The sequence below is a fragment of the Polypterus senegalus genome, chromosome 5, assembly GCF_016835505.1.
Source record: "Polypterus senegalus isolate Bchr_013 chromosome 5, ASM1683550v1, whole genome shotgun sequence".
Lineage (NCBI taxonomy): Eukaryota > Metazoa > Chordata > Cladistia > Polypteriformes > Polypteridae > Polypterus > Polypterus senegalus.
The window spans coordinates 29,700,067-29,721,950 of record NC_053158.1 but is presented as its reverse complement, the minus strand read 5'-3'; the positions used below and the strand labels follow the sequence as shown (position 1 = coordinate 29,721,950).

Here is a 21,884-nt window from a genome sequence, read left to right as displayed (position 1 = left end):
GAGAAGCAGTGGATAACCTTTAAAGCTAAGCCCATTTATAATAGGAAGGTAGGTTGCGGTCGATTCCATGTAATGCAAACCATTGGAAAATATGAAAGAGCTCAACAAAACATTTGGGATATAAAGGGTCCAGAGATTTATAAAACGCATAGAATATTGTGCTAGATTTATTTTATTTTTTATTTTTTGTTTTTATACAAAGTTCAGTAAAGATCTAAATGTGGTATTTGCCTTTTTCATGAAATGGCCATTGTGATTGTATTCCCTAACATGTTTGCCAATGTGTAGGACAATGGCAACTGCTTCCTCATCTATTGCATCATTGTTTGGAAACCCAGTGATACCAGCATCGGTAAAACAAATAGCATAAAATAAAGAATGAATGTTTTGAACATTAATGAATCCAATTTAAAATGTAAAGCACAAATATGAAGTTCAAGTTCAAGCCTTGAACTTGATATTACAATATACATTCACAAAATCTGACAGATAGCAATTCAAATTTGCATTAAGGTTTAGTTGACTGGTAAAACCTCTAGCTTGTACTGTACATTTACCATTAGTTTGAGTACCTTCACAAAGACCTAGGGTCTCACCCAAACGGAAAGGGGAAAAGCCCTATAATATTAGCAAATCTGGATCTGGTGTCAATGCTGTACAAATTTCATTTCCTAAGGAAGAGATTCTGTTAGTAAGGTCAAGTCTGTTGTAATCTTTCCCACGCAAACCTATTACATGCCTGTCATGTACATTTAACTGCCACATTTTGCTTTACATGGTCAATGAAGCTGCATGGCTGCATTCCATTGCTTCTTCAAGTTGAGTCTAACCACACTGCATGGATCTTGAGGCCACAAGGTTCTCGCCGATAAACACCACTCCCAGGATTGACTTCAAGTTCTAAATGAGATTCACATATTTTTAATAGGTATATAGATCAAGAAGAATACATAATTATACAAATAATCATGAACAACAATATTAACATTAGCAAAAGCTTCAAAAATGAACAACAGAAAAGAGACATAAAGGAATTTGAGCGCCAGTCAGAACAGCAACCCTGGCTAAAACAAACCCCCCTTAGGTACCCCAGCCATCCCCAAACATGCCTGCTTATTCCTCTTTGAATCCTGCTCTATCAAAATATCAAACATAAACACACAGCCTGTGACGTCCGTCAATTTATCAATGGCACTAGACATAGGATCAGGCTGACTGACACTGTCTAACACTTCACTTTGGATATTCTCTGGCAAAACATGAACGTGATGTGAAATCAATTGCAGCTGACTGGGGTATCTGTTTCAAATTTTCAATAATATTATCCACTAATTTGTCCCTAATAAAAGTTCTAGTAAGGAGCCTATAACAGACTCTTAACCCCCCCTCCACCACATCTATAAAGTCTTTATCATACTTACTCATTATCCATGTTGTTTGGAGGGAAGCACTTTTTTTGCTAGCTCTTGTTGAATTGGTGATTGGATGAGTAAATTCCTAATGTAAGTGTAACTTGCTTTCAAAACAATAGACTCATTTAAAGCGCCATGCTTCTAAAGATTGTAGAGCTTCTCTTTGTACTCTTTCATGGTTCATTGCAGATTATAGAGATGAGCTGGTCAGTTCAGCATGATAAAGACATTCTTTTCAGTCCATTTAACACTGACACGATGACTCTCTGTCAATATTCTTCCTAAGACTTTTTACCATTCTTGATAGCTATCCTGCGATGTTAATTTTAAATGTTACTTCCTTTCTAATTACTAAAAGTTATGTGGCACATTACAGATATTTTATTTTGCCTAACTGCGACACAATTGAGTAAAGAAAATTATATTTTTTTCATCAACACAAACAGTTCTTCCAATTCATTTCACGTAGTAAAATATTGGCCTGCAAAGAGTGATGAGAGACACTGACATAAGTCAAATAGGATACAAGTCAGAATGAATGAGAACCACCAAAGCAGTCCGCATTCATTGAATTTTGAATGGTCATTATTTGCTGGACACATTTGTAAGGTTAAGTAATACAGAGGAGTAATCAGCAGGATTTATATTAAAAAAATTGCCATTAAGCACAAAGTTCTTAGAGGTGATACTGTTTTCAGATTGAGCATACACAGCAGAGGCAACCATAAGATTATGGCGTGAATGAAGGTAATACACTGTGTGCTGTACCCATCTGCTGGTTTATGTGAAATTTACTGTACATTACATTGTACAGTATTGTTGCAGTATATGTGACAATAAAGATATATCTAGTTAATTAATCTAAATTTGATAGTGCCTTCAGAATATATACTGTATTCAAAGTCTAAAGCTAAACATATTAAAAACTAATTTCAACATTTAAATTTTTTCTCTTTTTTCAATATCTTTTCAAGATACGAGTGCCCTCCTGGTTGTTTAGACAGCAAAGCAAAAGTAATAGGCAGCGTGTACTTTGAAATGGTAAGACAATATTATATTTTTCATCTATCCATCAATGAATGGGAAGCTTAGGTGTTCTATTATAACAACTCATGACAAAATGGAGCCAGCTCTGGATGGGGCAGCAGACATCACTAGTCTCGCAGAGCCAGATGTGTAAAATACATTGGTATTTAATACAACCATGAGTGAATCTGGCTTAAAAGTGGATGGGAACAATTAGACGATGCACTCAGTTTCGAATTTCTAAACCAATGCAATGAATTATGAAGGTAGAGCTCGCAGTAGGGGCATTCATTTAAATTTTTAGTCGACTGCTGATTTTGAACCCAATGCCTGTGGGCTTGTAATTTCAAAGTTTTATGTTTTGCATTTATCAATTTTACTGTCTGACGTTTTACATATACTTTTAATCATGTAGGTCTAGGTGTTTTATCTTGCTGTGATCTGTGGTAGTCTCATTTCCCACCCAAAGTTGGTTTCTGCCTTGCACCGAAAATTTCCCAGACTCTGAAATCAGCAGAAGCAGCTTCAGATGGATTTAATAGAACAGAAATGAAAAACTGATCTCGGTTTAAAGTAATTTTGTTTTCTTCCAAAGCAATCCAGTATTTGTAGATCTGCAATACATTATGGAATAATCGACAACGATGGTGGCTGGTTGGATGTCACAAGACAAGGAAGGAGGGATTATTTTATTAAATCAAACAGAAATGGTGTGCAGTCTATAGGGTGAGTAAAAAAACATTTGATTAAATTACATATTGAATTGTACTTTTTATAATACAGTATAATGAATTTCACTATAAGTTTCTTAACATTTTCTGGCGATTATAATCCTACTGAATGAGACTGAAACATGTAGATGATCTTGTTAACTGGTGTGACGAGTCTTTTCTACACCTAAATGGTACAATAAAGTAAGGAACTAATGATCAATTTTAGAAGGGACACCATTCACCCACAGGAAAATAAATGAAAGACTAGGCATTAGAGATTACTGAAAGTTATAAATATCTGGGGACAATCATAGTCTCACAACTAACTTTTAATGAAAACTAAAAAGCCAACAGAAAAAGGAGACAGCGGCGACTCTACTGCCTAAGGGAGCTGAATCTTTTCAGTATGAGTTGTACCATCATGTCAATCTTTTATAAATTTTATATTGAGTGTGTCTTTATGTATGCTCTGCTGGCCTGATGTGTCATCTTCACTAGCTGCATGACAAAAGTGAGAAAGAAGACCCCACTGCCGTTTGAATGAGTTTGTCTGCCATTGCAAGGAGTTGGAAGTGGTTGCTGGGGCAGCAACTTTAGCGGGAGGGCTATGTAACAGCGCTGACAATTTACATCAGCCAGGGATGGGTCAGCCAAGTATAAGCTGGCAATATGTCACTAGTGGCAAGCCTGCAAAATCGCATGCTTTCCCAACTAATGCGACAAATTTAAGAAGTTATTTCAAGAACAGTAAGCCATGTAAAGAACAGAGAATCCATCCATTGCAGCGCTCGGTGCCGACATCAAAATACTAAGTATCAGTTACATGGGACTGTTTGATTTTATTGTTGATTTTCTACTCATAATGTAATGTACAAATTGGGGAAAAAAATCTTCTTTTAATAGACTTTAACAGATTTGCTGACATGGCTGTTTTTCACTCTAAACACAAGAAAACAGACTTGCGTTCACCTTACAGTACACCGTGGGAGCAATTAGCACCCTGACAAACATAGCAATGTCGGACCCGCTTACATATCAGTTTAGGGACGACTGCAGCCAATGTCTTTTACTATTAAACAAAATACTGCTCGCTCCAGTACTCAAAAAAATGCAATGCGGCTTTCTGCTTTCCATGTGGGGATGTCTTCGTCCGTGAGTTTCCATTTGAAAGGGATTTTTTACTATAAATTTTGAGGAGTGGAAGGAAAAATGAATGAAAAGGTTTTTATTTGCAAAATGAAGACTGTATTTTTATGGGCAGGTCAGGTCAGGCTGGGCAGCATGCACTGGTACATCGTATGCCACACCCACCTCCTGACGAAACAGCTTAGGATCCCGTTTGGCAACCCCCCAGGCAGACATGCAGTCCCACCCTCCAGAAATGACCCTGTATCTGCCGCAGCCAGGTGTTACGTGGGCATCCCCTTGGCCTGTTCCAGCTGCTCAGGTCCTCTAAAATCGGGATCCTGGGAGCCGGATCACCCTTGTAGGGAATCGCGTCACATGGCCGTAGTGCCATAACTGACGCTCCCTCACAATGCAGGTCATGTGCCTCATTTGGGACTCCGTGAGCAACCGCTCATTCGACACAAAGTCAAACCAGCAGTATCCAAGTACTCTCCAAAGTGACACAGTATCAAATTTAACTTGTTTTTTCCATTACAAGTGGTTGGAGTTTTATTAATGTAAGTGAGTATACCTTCCTAATACACGCAATGCTTTTCATTAAATCATTTCTGTCAGGTTAGTTGTAATAATTTCCATTCACTTAGCCAGTGGTCTTTTATGACATTAACTGGTATTCCATTGAGGTAGTTCTGAGCAAGCTGGCTCTTTAAAAATGTAAGAACTGATGGATGGGTACATAATTTAGAATTAGTGATACATGTGTAAGTAATAATCTTTGTCATTGTTTAACAGGAAATACCAGTCTGCTAATTCATTTACAGTCTCAAAAGTAACAGGTTAGTATTAACTTCACCATGTTGATTTATTCTTTTCGTTTGGATGTTTCCCTTTAAAATTTGCTTTATATATGTAACTTCTGTCCATTTTATATATATTTGCACATTTTTCAGAGTTTTTGATATGCTACTGTTTGATTGAAATGTATGTTTCAGTATGGTACACTGTCCTACTGTGATAAATGTCAACTTTTAAAAATGGAGTCTTGCCCTTTTCTGTCCGATTATTTCTGAATTATTATCAACATGGTCAATTTTTTTTTTTTTAGTAAAAGCTGTCACCTGTCAGACAACAGTCGCCCAATTCTGCCCCTTCCAGAAGCCAGTGACACACTGTCCAAGGTAATAACACTTAAATGGGGAAATTTAGTGTTTTTATTGCTGGTAAGCAGCTGACAAGGATAATATTCAGAAACAATTTTGTATTGTCTTAGACAAATTACATTTTTTTGTACAAAATTTGTATAACATTTCAGCATTCAAGGTCATACCTTGACGTGAGCATCATTACTAGACATTTATCTGACTGCTTACCCAAAATGGGGTGGATTGAATATGAGAACAAGGAAGCTGACCCTCTGTGTAATGTTAAATTACATTAAAACATTAAAAACATACATTTTCTCCAAATAGGTGATAATTAAGGATTTGGGGTTGTCCATGTTCTCATCCCAGTATAATTCCACTTTGTAACATGGTTACAGGAAGATCGATCATTTAGGCCAGGGATCTAGCAAAGTCACTTCTTACAACGTTACAAACAAGTCTTCACATCGAGAGACTTAGTCATTTTACTGAGAGTCTGTCTAACCTCTCCCAACAAGAACAGGACACAAGGCAGGAACAAACCGTGGAGAAGGCACCAGTCCATCACAGGGTGAACTCACACACATAAAAGACAAACTAGAGCCAATTTAGTGCCGCCAATCCACCTAATATGCATGTCTTTGGACTGAGGGAGAAAACTGAAGCGCCCGGAGGAAACCCACGTAGACATGGAGAGAACATGCAAACTCCACACAAGGAAGACCCGCCACGTGAACCCTGGCTACCTTACTACGAGGCAGCAGCGCAACCACTCTGCCACCCTGCCACACATCATTTTGAAATGATATATCAAATAAAAGGTAGTTTGTCAGTTAGTAACAAATGAGATACTTTGGCAGCGCTATTTGAATTCAATTGAGGTCAGTTTTTGTCGCTATTCGGGCATCTCTGTTTTGATTTTTTTGTTCTTTTATTTGATTTTAAGTTAAATTTATAATGTAGTGGTTTATCTGTTTTTGAAAGCTACCAAATCGGCAATGATTTTATTTTTCCTGAAAGCAAGATCTCCTAATTTTATCCAAGTAAAAACAAACATGCTATAAACACTTTTTTTTTTTTTCTGTTGAGGGTCATGGTAGCAACACATTGAGCTGGGCTGCCCAGACCTCCCTTTCCTAGTAATTTCCTCCAGATCTTGTTGGAGAAGGAACAACTGAGATACAGTATAACCCCTCCAACATATCCTATATTTGTACCTTGGTCTTCTGTAATTGGGCCTTGTGTCGTCCAGCTTTCATGGGAGAAACCCATAAACATCCTAAGAGAGGAAAGAGGTTGCGCTGATTGCACGTGTGCGGTAGGTGACTAGGTGCCAAAACCAAATCAGCTGGCTCCTCTTGATAAGAGAAACAACAGTTTTACTCTGAAGCCACCCCGTATTGCCAAACTCCTCCTCACCTTATTTACAGTGAGCCAGATTTTTCCATGCAAGAACCTCATTTTGGCTGCTTATTCTTGCAGTCTGATTCTTTCAGTCACTACTGTTGTGACCACAGGTAAGGAAGAAGGCACACATAAATTAATTCATTCAATCAATTAATAGAATAGGTACTTTAATCATAAAGTATAAAAAAACAACAACATTGTAATTCCCCACCGTGCTAAACAAGTTTGAAAGATTGTTTGAATCAATCAATTTATGTGCGCCCCACGATTTTATTCAGTCACAATACGAAAAGTGTGGTTAGTGAATTTATAACTAAAATAAATAAAATCGGTTAAAAGTATACTTTTTTTTTTTTTTCTATGTTGTGGTACAGGTAAAAATACATTATAACAAATATCTTTACAATGAAATTTTCATTACAACAAAGTATTTTTATGGTCTCGACAGTTTCCCCATATGACATGAGTCTATTGAAATCTTGTTACTGCGAAGTACATTCAGCAGATATTTTCATTACAGCGAAGTGCACAAAATGCCTGAATTAATCATCCACAGAGCAGTTAGTTCTGTGATCACAGCTCAGTTGTGCACAACGATCCCCAAACAGAAACACTGTAATTTTTTTTCTTTCTTCGAACTTTCATCGTATTTTTTTTTTTTTTTGCCTTTTTTGTTTCCTGTGGTTTTCAGTGATACCTTTTACTTATTGATTGTCAACATTTGAAAAACATCCATTGGAATTTAACTCATTGTCAACCTCCTATAGAAACGGTAGATACGGAAAAACGATAACAGTTTATATTAGAAAAAAAAAACCTTAAATTTTTTTGCAGCTCTCAACTGCTGCAAAAAGAAAAAAGATGTTGTCAGTGAATTCGGAAATTTTGCCATTGACACTGCTAACTTTCTTGAAAGGCAGAGCAAAAAAATGTAGAAAAATCTTAGGTTGCAAACATATGTGAACTGCTGCATTTGAAGATGTCGAAAAAGCAGTTTTTATGTGGTTCAGTGATGCTTGTTCAAGAAACATTCCTATTAATGCGGCACTCATTCAAGAAAATATGAGGTTTATAAACTCTCTTGGGACCTCTCCCAACTAGACAGCAAGCCGAAGAGCGTCCTGAAGTGCAATCTCCGCGTCTGTACGGGGCAATAGCAGGCTCACAGATATACTGCGTCTATCCACCAAGGTAAACAGAAAAGAACTCCATGGGTGATGCAAGGCTAAGAGCACGTAAATTGTAAAAGCAGATAACAGGATTACTTGATCACTGACCTGGCCACGACCCTGCCTGACTGCTATGTCTGTGTATAGCGGAGTGGCAGATCATGCTACAATAAATAACTGTGCCGTTCCTGTTTCAAGCTGAATAAAGCTGGTTTTACTAAAGTACTGAGACTAAGCCTCGTATGTTGGGGTGCAAGACAGGGACTTATAGCACGACTGCGATCTTTTATGATTTGTTTCTGTGGCGCTTCACTGCAGCGCTGTGAGACTCCTATTGCCCTGCCCCGGCAAAGGACAAACACACTTCCACAGACGCTGCAATCGCGCTACAGGACGCACTTCAGTGTGTAGTTCCTTTTGGGTGGAGGGGGGGAGGGTGTAGGAGTCTCAAAAGAGTTCAGAAACCTCACAATAAGAAGAAGAAGAAATAATGATTCAGCTCCTGACTGATAACTGTGCTGCCCACAGCATGCTTCCACATTCAGATAATGTTCGCTTTGAATACCTCCCACCCAATTGCATGGCAGTGCTTCAGCCATTGGATTTGGGCATCATTCACACTCTGAAAGTGTATTATTGCAAGGAAATGCTGAGAGAAATTCTCGTCAGCATAGCTTATAGGCAGAAGATTAAAAGTAATGCGAAAGAAGCTTTTGAAATGATTGCAAACGCCTGGATACAAGTTAAAGAAAGCAGTATAGTAACAAATACAGAATCTCATTACAATGAAATATTTGTTACAACAAAATATTTTTTAGGTCCCTGGCACTTCGTTATAACGGAATTTTACCTGTATATAAAACGCAAGACATTATTAAAAAAAAAAAAAAGAGTCCCTCTTCTTTTTGTAATGTCCAAAGCGTTCATATTTATATTCTTTGTTGATACATTATATGCTATGTACTTTCTGGTGGGCACTCATTGGTTGTTTGCTGTCATGCACACAAAGCCCACCCCTGTGACATAAACCTACCACTAGGTATGTCACACCATGCCACTGGTGGTCACCGGAGCAGGACATGACTGCCGTAGATCCGCTAAGATTCTGTACATGAAATCTATGATTGAAAATCATTACAAAAGTTGTGAGATGGGCTTAAGGTCACCACCCCACTGGTGTGTCATACAAGGTGAATAAAGGAGGTTGGCATCAGGATGAGCTCCAGCACCCACTCTTTGAAGGGGGAAACTGGCTAACCTGGGTGAACCCGGAAAATGGTAGATAAACCAGCAAGGGGCCAGAGAAATGTACTTAGATTTCTTTGTAAATTCATCCACTAATTAATGTATGTTTAGAAGTTACGAAGCTGTAATAAAAGAAAGATTTAAAAATTTTTGCAAAATAAATGTTTTTATCTCACTATTTTTTTTTTTTTTAAAGAATATATTGCCCCCGGAACTGTATGCAAGAAAATCCTCATATTGCACGTGTGATTGGAACCCGAATTTATTCTGATGTAAGTACTTGAAAATTTTGTTCAAATTGAAAAATCATTCATTATCCTACATGGCAAAAAACAAAATATAGTTATTTTTATATATTTAAAAACTCATTTATTATAATTTACTGTATTTAGTGGCCTGATATTCTCGATAACTGGCTTCTCTGTAATCAGTGGTAGTAACATACTGGCTGACAAGTCTATTGCTAACAAGAAAGGAAGTACTGAATGTCAATATGCATGTATGTGTCTGTAATTCTGAAGAATTAGCAACATTTAACATTTTAAGTAACTTTGCATGTGGTATTTAAGGAGCAATTTGTTATTAGGTTAGCGGACATAAAAAGTGGCCATCAGACTTATTTAAGGTAAGGAAAAATTGTGTCCATTCTTGAAAGTTGCTTATTTCATTGTAGGTCTGTGGGGACTGCATAGGAAATGAGAGGTCCTAATTTGTTAGAGCAGAAAGTAAAAGAGCAAAGAAGTAATAGTTTGGATAAAATGGGGGTTTGGGAGAAAAGGGATATAAAAAGGTCAAATTTGAAATCAGTGAGGGAAATAATCTCATCCACCCTCACCAAAATGAGAACCGAAAGATTAATCTTTGGCTGATATGCATTACATAAAAAAAATGATAGTGGTAAGTGAACTTCCTAGCAGAAGTGAATGGGTGGAAGGAGGGGTAGCATCACGCTCACATTGTTTAATTATGGTAGGACATTCAACTTATCTATGGACAGACAAGTGAAATAGAAGAGCAAGACTGAAATGTTGCGGTTCAGAAGCAAAGTCAATCTGATAGCTATGGACTTCTTTTCTTCCTGAATAACATCACAGTTGTCATTCCATTTGGCGGAGTGCTGGCCCTGAGGCTAGGGGTCTGCACCAGCAATCAGAAGGTTGTCAGTTTAAATCCTGTAAATGCCAGAAGTGATTCCACTCCATTGGGCTCCTGAGCAAGGCCCTTAACCTGCAATTGCTCTGTCCCAGGTATGACGTTAACCTGCATCCAGCCCTGCTAGCAGGACCCCCAATTTACAGGGAAAACCCGGGGGTTGGTGGTAGGATTGGCACTTCAGCCACCATAAAAAAATCTCACAGTGTTCAGTGTGATGCTGAGGTGTCACCTGTTGCACGGCTGCACTCGGGTCCTAATTTGGGATCCTGAGGTGGTTCGTCATGTGGTGCTGTATCAGCGCCTGCTCCCAACCTTCTCCTGTCATTCCAGGACTACCATTCATCGTCAGTATCTGACATCATAAAGCCAAAATTATTTTCACAGACACACAATTTCATATCCTTTAGTGACCATTCAAAAAAATCTGTTTGCCTCAGGAATTTAAATGATGACAGTTTGCTTTCCTTAAAGCAAGAAGGTTTTTTTTGTGAATAGCCAAGGCCAGCTCTTTGCTTAACTTTTTGTACATTTCCTCCCTATTGATGTCGGAGCCTGACTTTGAATCTTATCAGATGAAGTTTAATGACAGCAACACTTTTGAAGCAGCTCCAAGAACAGCAACAATCTCAACCTATCAGACACCGCACACCCACAAAGGCTTCTTCTACTTTGGTCTTGGGCTGCGGCCGATATCTTTTTGAGGTTTTAACCCAACCAAGGCTGGCATTCATACAATTCGGGTAGTTTCTTTGAAACTCTGCAGTTTAACAACTTGGAGATGTGTGCTCTTCTGCATGTTAAAGGAAATGTATATGAGATGAGAATTTAAAAAAATATAAAAGGAGCTGTACATTTTTAGGGAGCTTCCTCTATACAACAGCGTCATAAACCCAAAAAATGAAATGTAAAGTTAAATGCTATTATAGTGGGTGTGGTGGACGGCTGAGGATCCTGCCGAGCCAGGATGCCTGGAAGGACCAGGAGAGGGCAGCCGCCCTAGTCTATATGGGGACCACGGGATCAGAGCTTGGAAGTTCATCCCTGTTGGGGCCTGTGGCCACCGCTAGGGGGTGCTCAGACGATTATGGAGCCAAGGAAGATTATCAGGAAGCAGCTGGAGTAGGTCCAAGTGAAGTATAAAAGAGGCCGCTTCACACCATTTGGAGAGCCGGAGTCGGGAGGCAGAGGGCGGAGCTTGTGATGGGGGGAGTGGAGGTAGCAGAAGAGACAGACAAGAAACGGACTGTGAATGGGCGGCGCAGTGGTGTAGTGGGTAGCACTGCTGCCTCGCAGTTAGGAGACCCGGGTTCGCTTCCCGGGTCCTCCCTGCGTGGAGTCTGCATGATCTCCCCGTGTCTGTGTGGGTTTCCTCCCGCAGTCCAAAGTGGGACAAAGATGTGCTAGTTAGGTGCATTGGCGATCCTAAATTGCCCTGTGTGTGTGCCCTGCGATGGGCTGGCACCCTGCCCAGGGTTTGTTTTCTGCCTTGTGCCTTGTGTTGGCTGGGATTGGCTCCAGCAGATCCCCATGACCCTCTAGTTAGGATATAGCGGATTGGATAATGTGGATAGTGTGGATTCGAGTTCCATACTGGGCAATAATATCTGTAAGTAATAGATGCAAATCTTAAGTAAGCACCAAGCATTGTTAATTTTCCACATAAAACATTTTCTTAATCTAAAAATAAAAGTTAGTACAGTAAACTGTGCCAGTAAAATAATACACTTCAAAAATAGATAAGTGGTAGTAAATTAATAAGAGGTAAGAATTACAAAGAAAACAGAATTTTGCATGTTGTGGCTGGAAGCTTTGAAGAAGACTGTTGCAATTGGAAGAAGATGAGGAGTGCTTAGCAGACTTATCAGGATTTTCTTCATCTAAACACAACTTTACATTGCTCTTACAGAACTTTATAAAAAGCCAACTAAAGCTGTGCTAAATCAAAGGGGTACGCTGCATGTAATGTCTCACAAGTACACCGTTTGTTCAGTTTGTCTTTGTTAATTATGTTTATTTTACTGTTTACAGCTTCATTTCATATCATTAATATTTCATCCTCGCATACAGTAGATAATTTTACACTTAATATTCATGAAAATATGTGTTCATACACTAATGCAAACATTTCCATCAGTTTCCTTGATAAGTGACAACTATTCATTGACATTTAGTGAGACGTTGTTGCCAGTAATCAGACCCCTTTTCTTTTTACACATTTTGCTATGTTGCAGTCTTGTGCTAAAATCATTCAAATTAATTTTTTGAGCTCATCAAACAACTTTCAATATCCCAGAATGACAAAGCAAAAACAGGATTTTCTGATTTGTATGCAAATTTGCATAAAATGGGGGGAAAAAACAAATTACATTGACACAATGATTTAGACACTTTACTTGGTTCTTCATTGAATCCACTTTGGCTCTAGGGTATGATGTGAGAAGCTTTGCACACGTGGATTCAGGGATTTTCTACCATTTATTCCCTGCAGATCCTCTCAAGCTTTCTCAGGTTGGATGGAGACCATTGGTGGACAGCTGTTTTCATGTCTCTTCAGATGTGTTAGATTGGATGCAAGTATGGGATTTGGCAGAGAAACTCAATGACATTCCCACAGTTGTTCCCAAAGCCACTCTTATGTTATATTTGATTTGTGCTTACAGTCATTGTCCTGTTAGAAGGTGAAGCTAGGTTCTGGAGGACTCTGGAGCAGGTTTTCATTAAGGGTATCTCCATTAATTGCTCCATTCAGCTTTCTCTCAACCCCATATAGTCTCCCAGTCCCTGCTGCCCCACAACATGATGCCACCACCACCCTGCCTCACTTTTGGAATGGTATTGCACAGACGATGAGTGGTGCATGGTTTCCTCAAGACAAGACGTTAAGTTTGGTTTCATTAGACCAGAGAATCTTGTTTCTCACAGTCTGAGAGTCCTTTAGGTGCTTTTTTGCAAACTCCCAATGGGCTTCCATGTGTCTTTTACAGTGGAGCAGTTTCAATCTGGTCACTCTGTTATAAAGCCTAGATTGGTGTAGTATTGGAGTGATGATTGTCTTTCTGGATTTTCTGCCATCTCCAAACAGGTTTTGTGGAGCTCAGTCAGAGTAACCATTGAGTTCTTGTTTACCTCTCTTACCAAGGCCTCCGATTATTCAGTGTGACTGGGTTGATGGCTCTAGGAAGAGTTGTGGTTGTTCCATTTAAGAATTATGAAGGCCACTGTTCTCTTGGGAAACTGAAATGCTGCAGGATATTTTGTAGCCTTACTCACATTTGTGCCTCCATACAATCCTGTGTCTAATTTCTGCAGGAAATTCCTTCACTTCATAGCTTGGTTTTTGCTGTGATACACAATGTTAATGGTGGGGCCTTCTATAGACAGGTGTGCCCCTTTCCTAACCATGTCCAGGTAGATGAACTGACTACAAGTGGACTCCAAATATGTTGCAGAAACATGTCATGTCATTTTTCTAACCCACTTAATCCTGACCAGAATTGTTGGTGCTGAGCCTATACTAGTTAGCAAAGGGTACAAGGCAAGAACAAACCCTGGACATGGAGCCAGTCCATCGCAGGGCGAACACAAACCACTTCACCTAACATGTACGTTTGGACAATGGGAAGAAACTGGAGCCCGCAAAGGAAACCCATACAGACAAATTGCTCCTATGTTGTATTTGATTTGTGCTTAAGGTCATTGTCCTGATAGAAAGAGAGACAGGGGAGACCCCACAGACAAAACCGAGTCTCCTTACTATGAGGCACCAACACTACCACTGTACCACCTAGTAGAAACCAATCACAGATAGTCAAACGAATTGGATACCCCTGTACCCCAATTCAAGTGTCAGAGCAAAGGATCTGAATACTTGTGTTAATGTGACATCATGAATTGTTGGTGTTGAGGTTGCATGTTCTTTTCACATCTATGTGGATTTTTCTCTTTTTTTTTTCTTTCAAATAACAGACATTCAACTTTGGTTAATTATCATTTCTAATGTCTGTGGCATAGCGGGTCCACAGCTCCCGTCAAAGGGCCACTTTTAAATAAATAATCACCATGCTCGCAACTTAGTGAGGGGGCGTGGTAGTGTGGCTGAAACGGTTCCCGGGTGGATTCGTGCTGTGGATGTTTCTCACCTAAGTGCACAGGTGAGAGACGGTCCGCTCCGTAATTGTTCCCGGGAACTGTTGATTGCCACAGCTGCCATGTCCATTATAAAGTGAAGCCCAAAACAGTTAAGGAGAGAAAGACAGAAAGAAAGAAAGAAGAGAACAGAGGTTGTGGAGGAAAAGCAGGAAGCAGTGAGGAGAGAGAGGAAGTCGGTGTGGGAGAACAAGCGAGCGAGAGCAGGCTCGTGGCAGCTGAGAAGGCAGACTGGGTGTTCAGCCGACACCCGGGGAAGTAGTAGTTGTGGTCTCTCAAGCAGACTTTACTTTGAAGGGCGGGAGTGACCAGAAGGCGGAGGACGATCCGTGTAAGGCCGAGGAAATCGGGACTTGGGACGTGGTGTACCCAGCGTGAGAGCCTTGGTCGTTGGGGAATCCCAAGTCGCTGTTCAGTGGTGCCTACCGGAGCCAGGGATCGGTAAGGCCAACGACCAATTTGCGGGAAGAGAGAAGGCCAGCTGCAGGTAGTGCGACTCCCCTGTTGAAGAGGCCAGATGGGAGTAGGGGAATTGCCGCAGGAAAGAAGACACCGGGCTTTGTTGTTTTAAAAGATTGCTTCCTACAGTATTTTAACCTCGTTGTTTTTAAGAAGACTTTTTCTATTGTTTTTAACCTCCACATTTTCACTTGCTTTTATTTGGATTATTTATTTATTGACTTTTGAAACACTGCACTCTTTATTTGAACACTTTGTTTTGTTAATTGTTTTTAAATAAAAGCACCTGACACTTTTACACCATCCCCTTGCTATGTTGTTGTCTCACTGCTAAGCTCATTGGTGACATTACCGACGGTGACATTTTCAAGGGCTCCCAGAGGCAAGATGGGAGCATGAAGTGAACCCGCATCGTCACAATGTCCCAAGAAGATATAAGTGTGAGAATGCAAGTGAATGGGCACTGCAGTAGGGTGTGAATCAAACTCCTAAAATTATATTCAACTATGTCAGACAGGAGAAACCTACCCGTACAATTATTAATATCAATATTTCAAACCCGTCTACTGATATCAAAATCGCACCTCAACAAAATACACCTGGTGCAAAATTCATCATATATCTTTGTCAGAAACTATGATGAAGTTATATGATGAATTTTTCACCCAGTGTATTTTGTTGAGGTGCGATTTTGATATCAGTAGACGGGTTTGAAATATTGATATTAATAATTGCACTGGTGGGTTTCTCTTGACTGACATGGTTTAATCTAATTTTAGGAGTTTAATTCATAATTAAGATACAGCATAGGTTTGAAAATACTATTCAACTTCTCTCCTATTGTGATTTTAGTTTCTGAGTTATAGTACATTTGAATTTTTCTGACTGTTACACTGCAGTAGACTGGCACCCCATTTAGGGTGGCTCCCACCATGCGTTCAGTTCAGCTTGAATTGGTTCTGCACTTTTGTGTGCCTGAATGGGATAAAGTAGGCTTGTTGATTTGTACCACTTGTACATAAAGGGCATTAAGCTTATAAGTGCACTATATAAAGCTTAAATGTAATAGATACAGCAATATGTGATTTATAAATGAAATTGTCCTTTTTTCCTTTATTTCAGCAATCAAGTATATGCAGGACTGCTGTGCATTCTGGGGTCATTCAGAACCATTTAGGAGGCTATGTGGATGTGATGCCAGTAGATAAAAGAAAACAATACATCGCTTCCTATCAAAATGGAATCTTCTCAGAAAGGTAGCCAAGCTAACAAGAATTTCTACATTTCACTGGTGCAGGTCTTCATTTCAGAGCTAAGACGTTCCTTTATATTTACAGTCTTACCAAATTTTCTTTTCAATTCTCGTTTCAATGATACAGAAGTCTAGTGATGTAACTGCCTCTTACCTGTAAGCATATAAAGTGACAAGTCACATGTAAAGCTCATTAGAAACACAACAGTGCATCACATAAGTAAGAACATTTTATTGTTAGTTTTGAAGAGCACAGAGATCACTAAAGTCTAAAAATTAGTGGTATACATGGGATATGGGCTGTAACCCCCACTCTTCTGCATAGAATTAAGTGGATTCAATAATGGATGAATAGATCTTTTAGGGGATTGAATCACACTTCACTAGTTAGGATTTACAGTGTGATGTAAACGTAATAAAGAAACAGGCAGGGCCCCGTGAAGTTGTATCTGTAAATTCAGATAAAGACAATGAAAATCCTTTTTGGTTGCACTCCACTTTGGAATATAAGTAATTCTTAGGCACCGTATGAAATCAATTCACTAAATAAATACATTTAGCTTTTTGTTTAGTGTACAAATGGTGAATTTGGCGCCTCCCACATAATATTTGTTTCCCGGAATGACAGTCTTTCTTGGTTTTACTGTTTATCTTGTATTCAGTAGCTTGCGGGAGACAAACATGTAAGAATTTCACTCTGCTATGTACACATGGCATTCGGTTTGATCTTGAAATTGAACATCTTCATTCTGCTTGGTTATGAATTATTGATAAATTATTTCTGTGTGTTTTGTATGACTTGTTTAATTATACAGGTTATAAAAATTGACATCACTATATGTATTTTTAAAAAGTAACATAAGGAAATCCACAGATATTAGGCCTCTGCTTTTTTAAGCAAGGACATAATTAAAAATCATTAACCTGTTGTTCATCTAATACCAGATGCTGGCTACTATACATCTGAAAGGCACTGAATCCAGCATGGGTAGTAATGATAGTACCAGTCCAAGAGTAGTTACTATCTCTGAAGGAAAATGAATAAACATGCACACATCCATTTCATAAACCTATGTATTTAATAAGAATAACTGAAAGGCAAAACCTACCTCTTACCACTGTGGGTAAGACAGGAGCCCACCCTAGGATAAGACACCATTCCATCGAACACTCCCTTCACTCGCAGGCTTGAACAGGTACAATTATAGTTGTCAATCAGACTTAACATACACGTTCTTGTGTTGTGGAAATTGATAAGTTTTCCCAAACAAAAATCCATGTGGATACCAGGAAAAGTTGGGAAGAATTCCCAGAATCTGAACCAAGGTGTCTGAGCTGTGAGGGAGTGAAGCCAAACCAAACCACTGTGGCAGCACCACACCAGCAGTCATATTTCATTTGAGATGAGAACGCTTTCAGAAATATCCATTAAAACGTTTTGTTCCATATGTTAACCAATAACAACATGAAATGAAATTTTTGGTTGGAAAAGTTCTTCTTGTAGTGTTTCCAGACTAGGATATTCTTCCTTCCTACCAGCACAGTCTGGATCATCACACATCAGAGAAAATATTCGGAAAATGAAGGGCAAGATCAGTGACTTTGCACCTTTTTTACATAAGGATGTTGAACATAGACATTACCCGTGCATTTTATCATCTCCTTCTTCTGTTCTCGAATTAAGTTAATTACTGAGCCATGTGACTAAAAAAAGAAATTAATTGATTATTGTAGCCCATCCACTTCCAGATTTGACATCTTATGCCTTCTGAAATGCTTTTCTGCTCACCAGTTGTATAAAGTGGCTAGCTGAGCTACCGTAGCCTTTTTGTCATTTCTAGCCTCTCTCATCAACATGGTGTTTCCATCTGCAGGACAGATACTTGCAGGATGTTTTTTTTTTGTTTTGTTTTTCGCACTATTACTGAGTAAACTCTAGAGACTGTTGTGCGCGAAAATCCCAAGAGATTAGTAGCTGCGGAAATACTCAAAGCGGCCCATTTGGCATCAACAATAGAAAGATAGATAGATACTCATGTCACTGTTGAAATCACTGTCCTGGTGTTTGATGTGACCATAACTGAAGCTCCTGATCTGCATCGGTGTGATTTGATTCATTGTGCTGCTGTCACATGATTGGCTGATTAGATAATTGCGTGGACAAGCAGTACAGTTGTTCCTAATACAGTAATTAGCTCTGCGAGTGTATGAGTATGTTTAGCGTCTCATCTTTATGCTAAAAGTTTTTTTTTAATACATTTCAGTTTACAGAATCCACCAGGAGGAAAAGCATTCAGAATATTTGCAGTCATATGAATGTGTGCGATGAAGAAAGTTATACTGTGTGCAGCGTTTGGAAGGAAGCAATCCGAGATTGCAGCATCTTCTTTGATATTTCACCTCAAAGTGTTGAAAACAGAAACAATTTCCATTGTGTTCATTTTGTTGAGTATTTGGGCATTGACTGCAGAATATATCTTTACCAGAGAACTTGCATTTTATACGTATTACCATTCCATTTTGTGTCTTTTTTGATGGCTCATTGTTTTTAAATGCAGATTTATGTTAACTCAGCCCTTGGAGCTCATCGATTACTAAGGGAAACTACAATAAGCTAATAAATTAAAAAAAAAGCATGAGCTCTCTATTTTACCCCACATTTTTCTTAAATGTTTTTGTGTATCATATTCATTATTTCAATTTGCCTATATTTGCAACTTGTGTTTATGGCAGCAGAAATATGTTTATTTCAAATTATTAAAAAAAAGTTTTCCTAAAGCCAAATTAGTGTGAGTAAAATAAAAAAAATGATGGGATGCTGCTAATAACGGCAATGTATTTCAGCACGTTTTGTTGTTTGTAGTCTGGCAAGCTGGCAGAAGATCCTGCAGGCCAGGATGTACTTGTGATTTAATATATGCGCTCAAACATTTAGGTGAAACGCTATCAAAGAAATAGAATTACAATATTGTTCACAAGATATAATACAATTGTTTATATATAAAAATTAAAATGTATGCTTAGTATTGTAAAGCCTGTTTATAATATAATGTATGCTGCTGTTTATTATGGGTCTGCTAAACTCTTTGATTATTGGTGTCCCCTGAAATGTTGATTTGGGAAGTGGTGTTGTTTTTTCTTTTTTGTTTTATTTTTTTGTTAAACCTTTGTTAGATATGTACTACCTCATGTGCTTAAAAGCTTTGTGCAATTTTTGTTTTTATTAAAGTCCCATGGTTTTTGTTTTTTTTTTTTTCAAGTTTTGACTTTATTGTGTTTTTTTTTCCCCCCACAAGGAACGCAATATACCATAATAATCAGTTGAAAAAACTCACTACCATCCATTCTACAAATGTTGAATAAACATCTTTCTTGAAATGTGTAGAGATCCCTGGCTTTGACCACTGTTTTTCTATCGGATTTTGCGTGTGCTTTTCTGTAATTCATTTTTGACAAATCTAATATGCTTTTCTAAACAAATAAATGACTGCAGCTGAAGACAATTTAAAACAATCAAATGTGTGAGTTTTTAAATGTACTCACTTTTGACAAAACCTCTGGAGTTTTTCTTATCTAAAGGGATTTGAAGATAAGCTCCATTGTGGACTAATATTTCTTGCTGATCACTGCACCAGGGAGCGGCAATGTGTGGCATGTTCATTAGGCCTGTAAATAAGATGTTTTATTGGACATTGTACATGTAATAATACACTGAAATTTGAAATAAGTCCTAATTTTAAATGACAATATTTGTAACTTTACATATAACAAATTTAAAAATGAAAATATTTTCATTCGTTCATTTTATAAACCCAAGTTTTCTAGCTTTTAAAATAAGACAAAAAAAAGAAGACTTAAGACTTTTACACTCTGAATGCAATTTAATTATCTCAGGATCCATCCATCCATTATCCAACCTGCTATATCCTAACTACAGGGTCACGGGGGTCTGCTGGAGCCAATCTCAGCCAACACAGGGCACAAGGCAGGAAACAAACCCCAGGCAGGGTGCCAGCCCACCGCAGGGCGTGCACACACACACACTCACCAAGCACACATTAGAGACAATTTAGAATCACCAATGCACCTAACCTGCTACAAACAAGTCTTCACATCGAGAGACTTAGTCATTTTACTGAGAGTCTGTGTCTAACTGGCTTAGTCATGAACAGGATTGTGAGGATACTGGAACCTCTCCCAGCATGAATATGACACAAGGCAGGAACAAACCATGGAGAAGGCAGCAGTCCATCCCAGGGTGAACACACACACATAAAAGACACACTAGAGCCAATTTAGTGCCGCCAATCCACCTAACCTGCATGTCTTTGGACTGTGGGAGGAAATTGGAGTACCCGGAGGAAACCCACGCTACCCACTGCGCCACCGTGCCGCCCTATCTCAGGATGCAAACCTCATAAAAGCAAAATCTGTTAATCCATCATTATTCTCCCAACTATGAGGTAAAATGGTGTGATCAGTTTTATCAAAGGTGGCTCTTATCTCTATGATCATAAAAACTGAAGAATTTCTTGCATCGGAAGCTTCAGTGTTTTTCTCCTTTGCATAAAGTCAGGGATTAAACCAAAAAGGTCGAAAGATAATAGTTTGCAGTATTGATAACACTTTAGGTACTGCAAACATATATCTGCTGTACTACTCAACAACAGCAACAACATTTATTTCTATGGCACGTTTTCATACAAGTGATGTAGCTCAAAGTGCTTTACAAGGTGAAGAAAGAAAAGTTTATACAAAATTTAAATATAAAAATAAGATTAGGCAAAACTAAGTAACAAAGAATAAAGTAAGGTCCGATGGCCAGGAGGACAGAAAAAACAAAACACTCCAGAGTGCTGGAGGAAAAAAAAACAAACAAAATTTGCAGGGGTTCTGAGGCTACGAGACCACCCAGCCCGACTGTACACATTTACTCTTATGCAACAAGATCTTAACAAAAGCTTCTTTTCATCTTAATTTACAGCTATAAAGCATCAGTAAAGTGGCTGTTCATCCATGCAGTGTAGCACATGAAATGTTGGTAAAATTGCTTATGAATATGAAGGATTTGCAGGCCTTACAATGAAGTATGCAATATCAAGAGACATACAGTATGGTTTGTCTCACTCTAACCACCTCTGACCATTTCAAAGTGAAGTTATTTGTAACACTCTAGTTTAGGTACTGCAAAAAGGTATTACTCATTCACTCTTATGTAACAAGACCTTCATAAAGGCTTCTTTTGGTCTTCATGACACTTGTAAAACAACATTCGATCGGTTATCAAACTCTGTACAGTGTGGCATAGTGGCACGATGGTAAAATTACGTGTTAGTATGAAGGATTCACTAATCTTATACTAAATATGGAATATCAAGAGAAATGTGTCTCAGTTAAGCCACCTCGGAGCACTCCAAAGTGACGTTTTATTAGTAGGCCACATTACAGAGATGAAGAAACACTTGACTGATGCATTGTAAGAGTTATGAAGGCCCCAAAAAGTGTTTGGTAAGGTCTTGTTACATAATAGTAAATGGGTAATAGATGCATTTTTATCAGTGCTTAAACTAAAGGCTACCAGTTATTTTAATAGGCCACTTTGCACAGATGAATAGCCACGTTACTGATGT

The 21,884-nt window shown here is 38.6% G+C and overlaps 1 protein-coding gene across 2 annotated transcripts in view; it reads left to right on the top strand.

Annotated features, from left to right (window-relative positions):
* The window catches only part of LOC120530177 (cysteine-rich secretory protein LCCL domain-containing 1-like), a 75,184-nt gene extending 55,548 nt beyond the window's left edge, over positions 1-19,636 (top strand). For both annotated transcript variants that reach the window (XM_039754414.1, XM_039754415.1), the window contains exons 9-15: positions 2,387-2,453; positions 3,034-3,164; positions 5,072-5,115; positions 5,385-5,457; positions 9,439-9,514; positions 16,125-16,258; positions 18,519-19,636. In XM_039754414.1, the coding sequence (XP_039610348.1) occupies positions 2,387-2,453; positions 3,034-3,164; positions 5,072-5,115; positions 5,385-5,457; positions 9,439-9,514; positions 16,125-16,258; positions 18,519-18,570 (577 nt within the window). In that variant the 3' untranslated portion in view covers positions 18,571-19,636. The remainder of the gene's footprint in view (positions 1-2,386; positions 2,454-3,033; positions 3,165-5,071; positions 5,116-5,384; positions 5,458-9,438; positions 9,515-16,124; positions 16,259-18,518) is intronic.
* Positions 19,637-21,884: the final 2,248 nt, after the last annotated feature.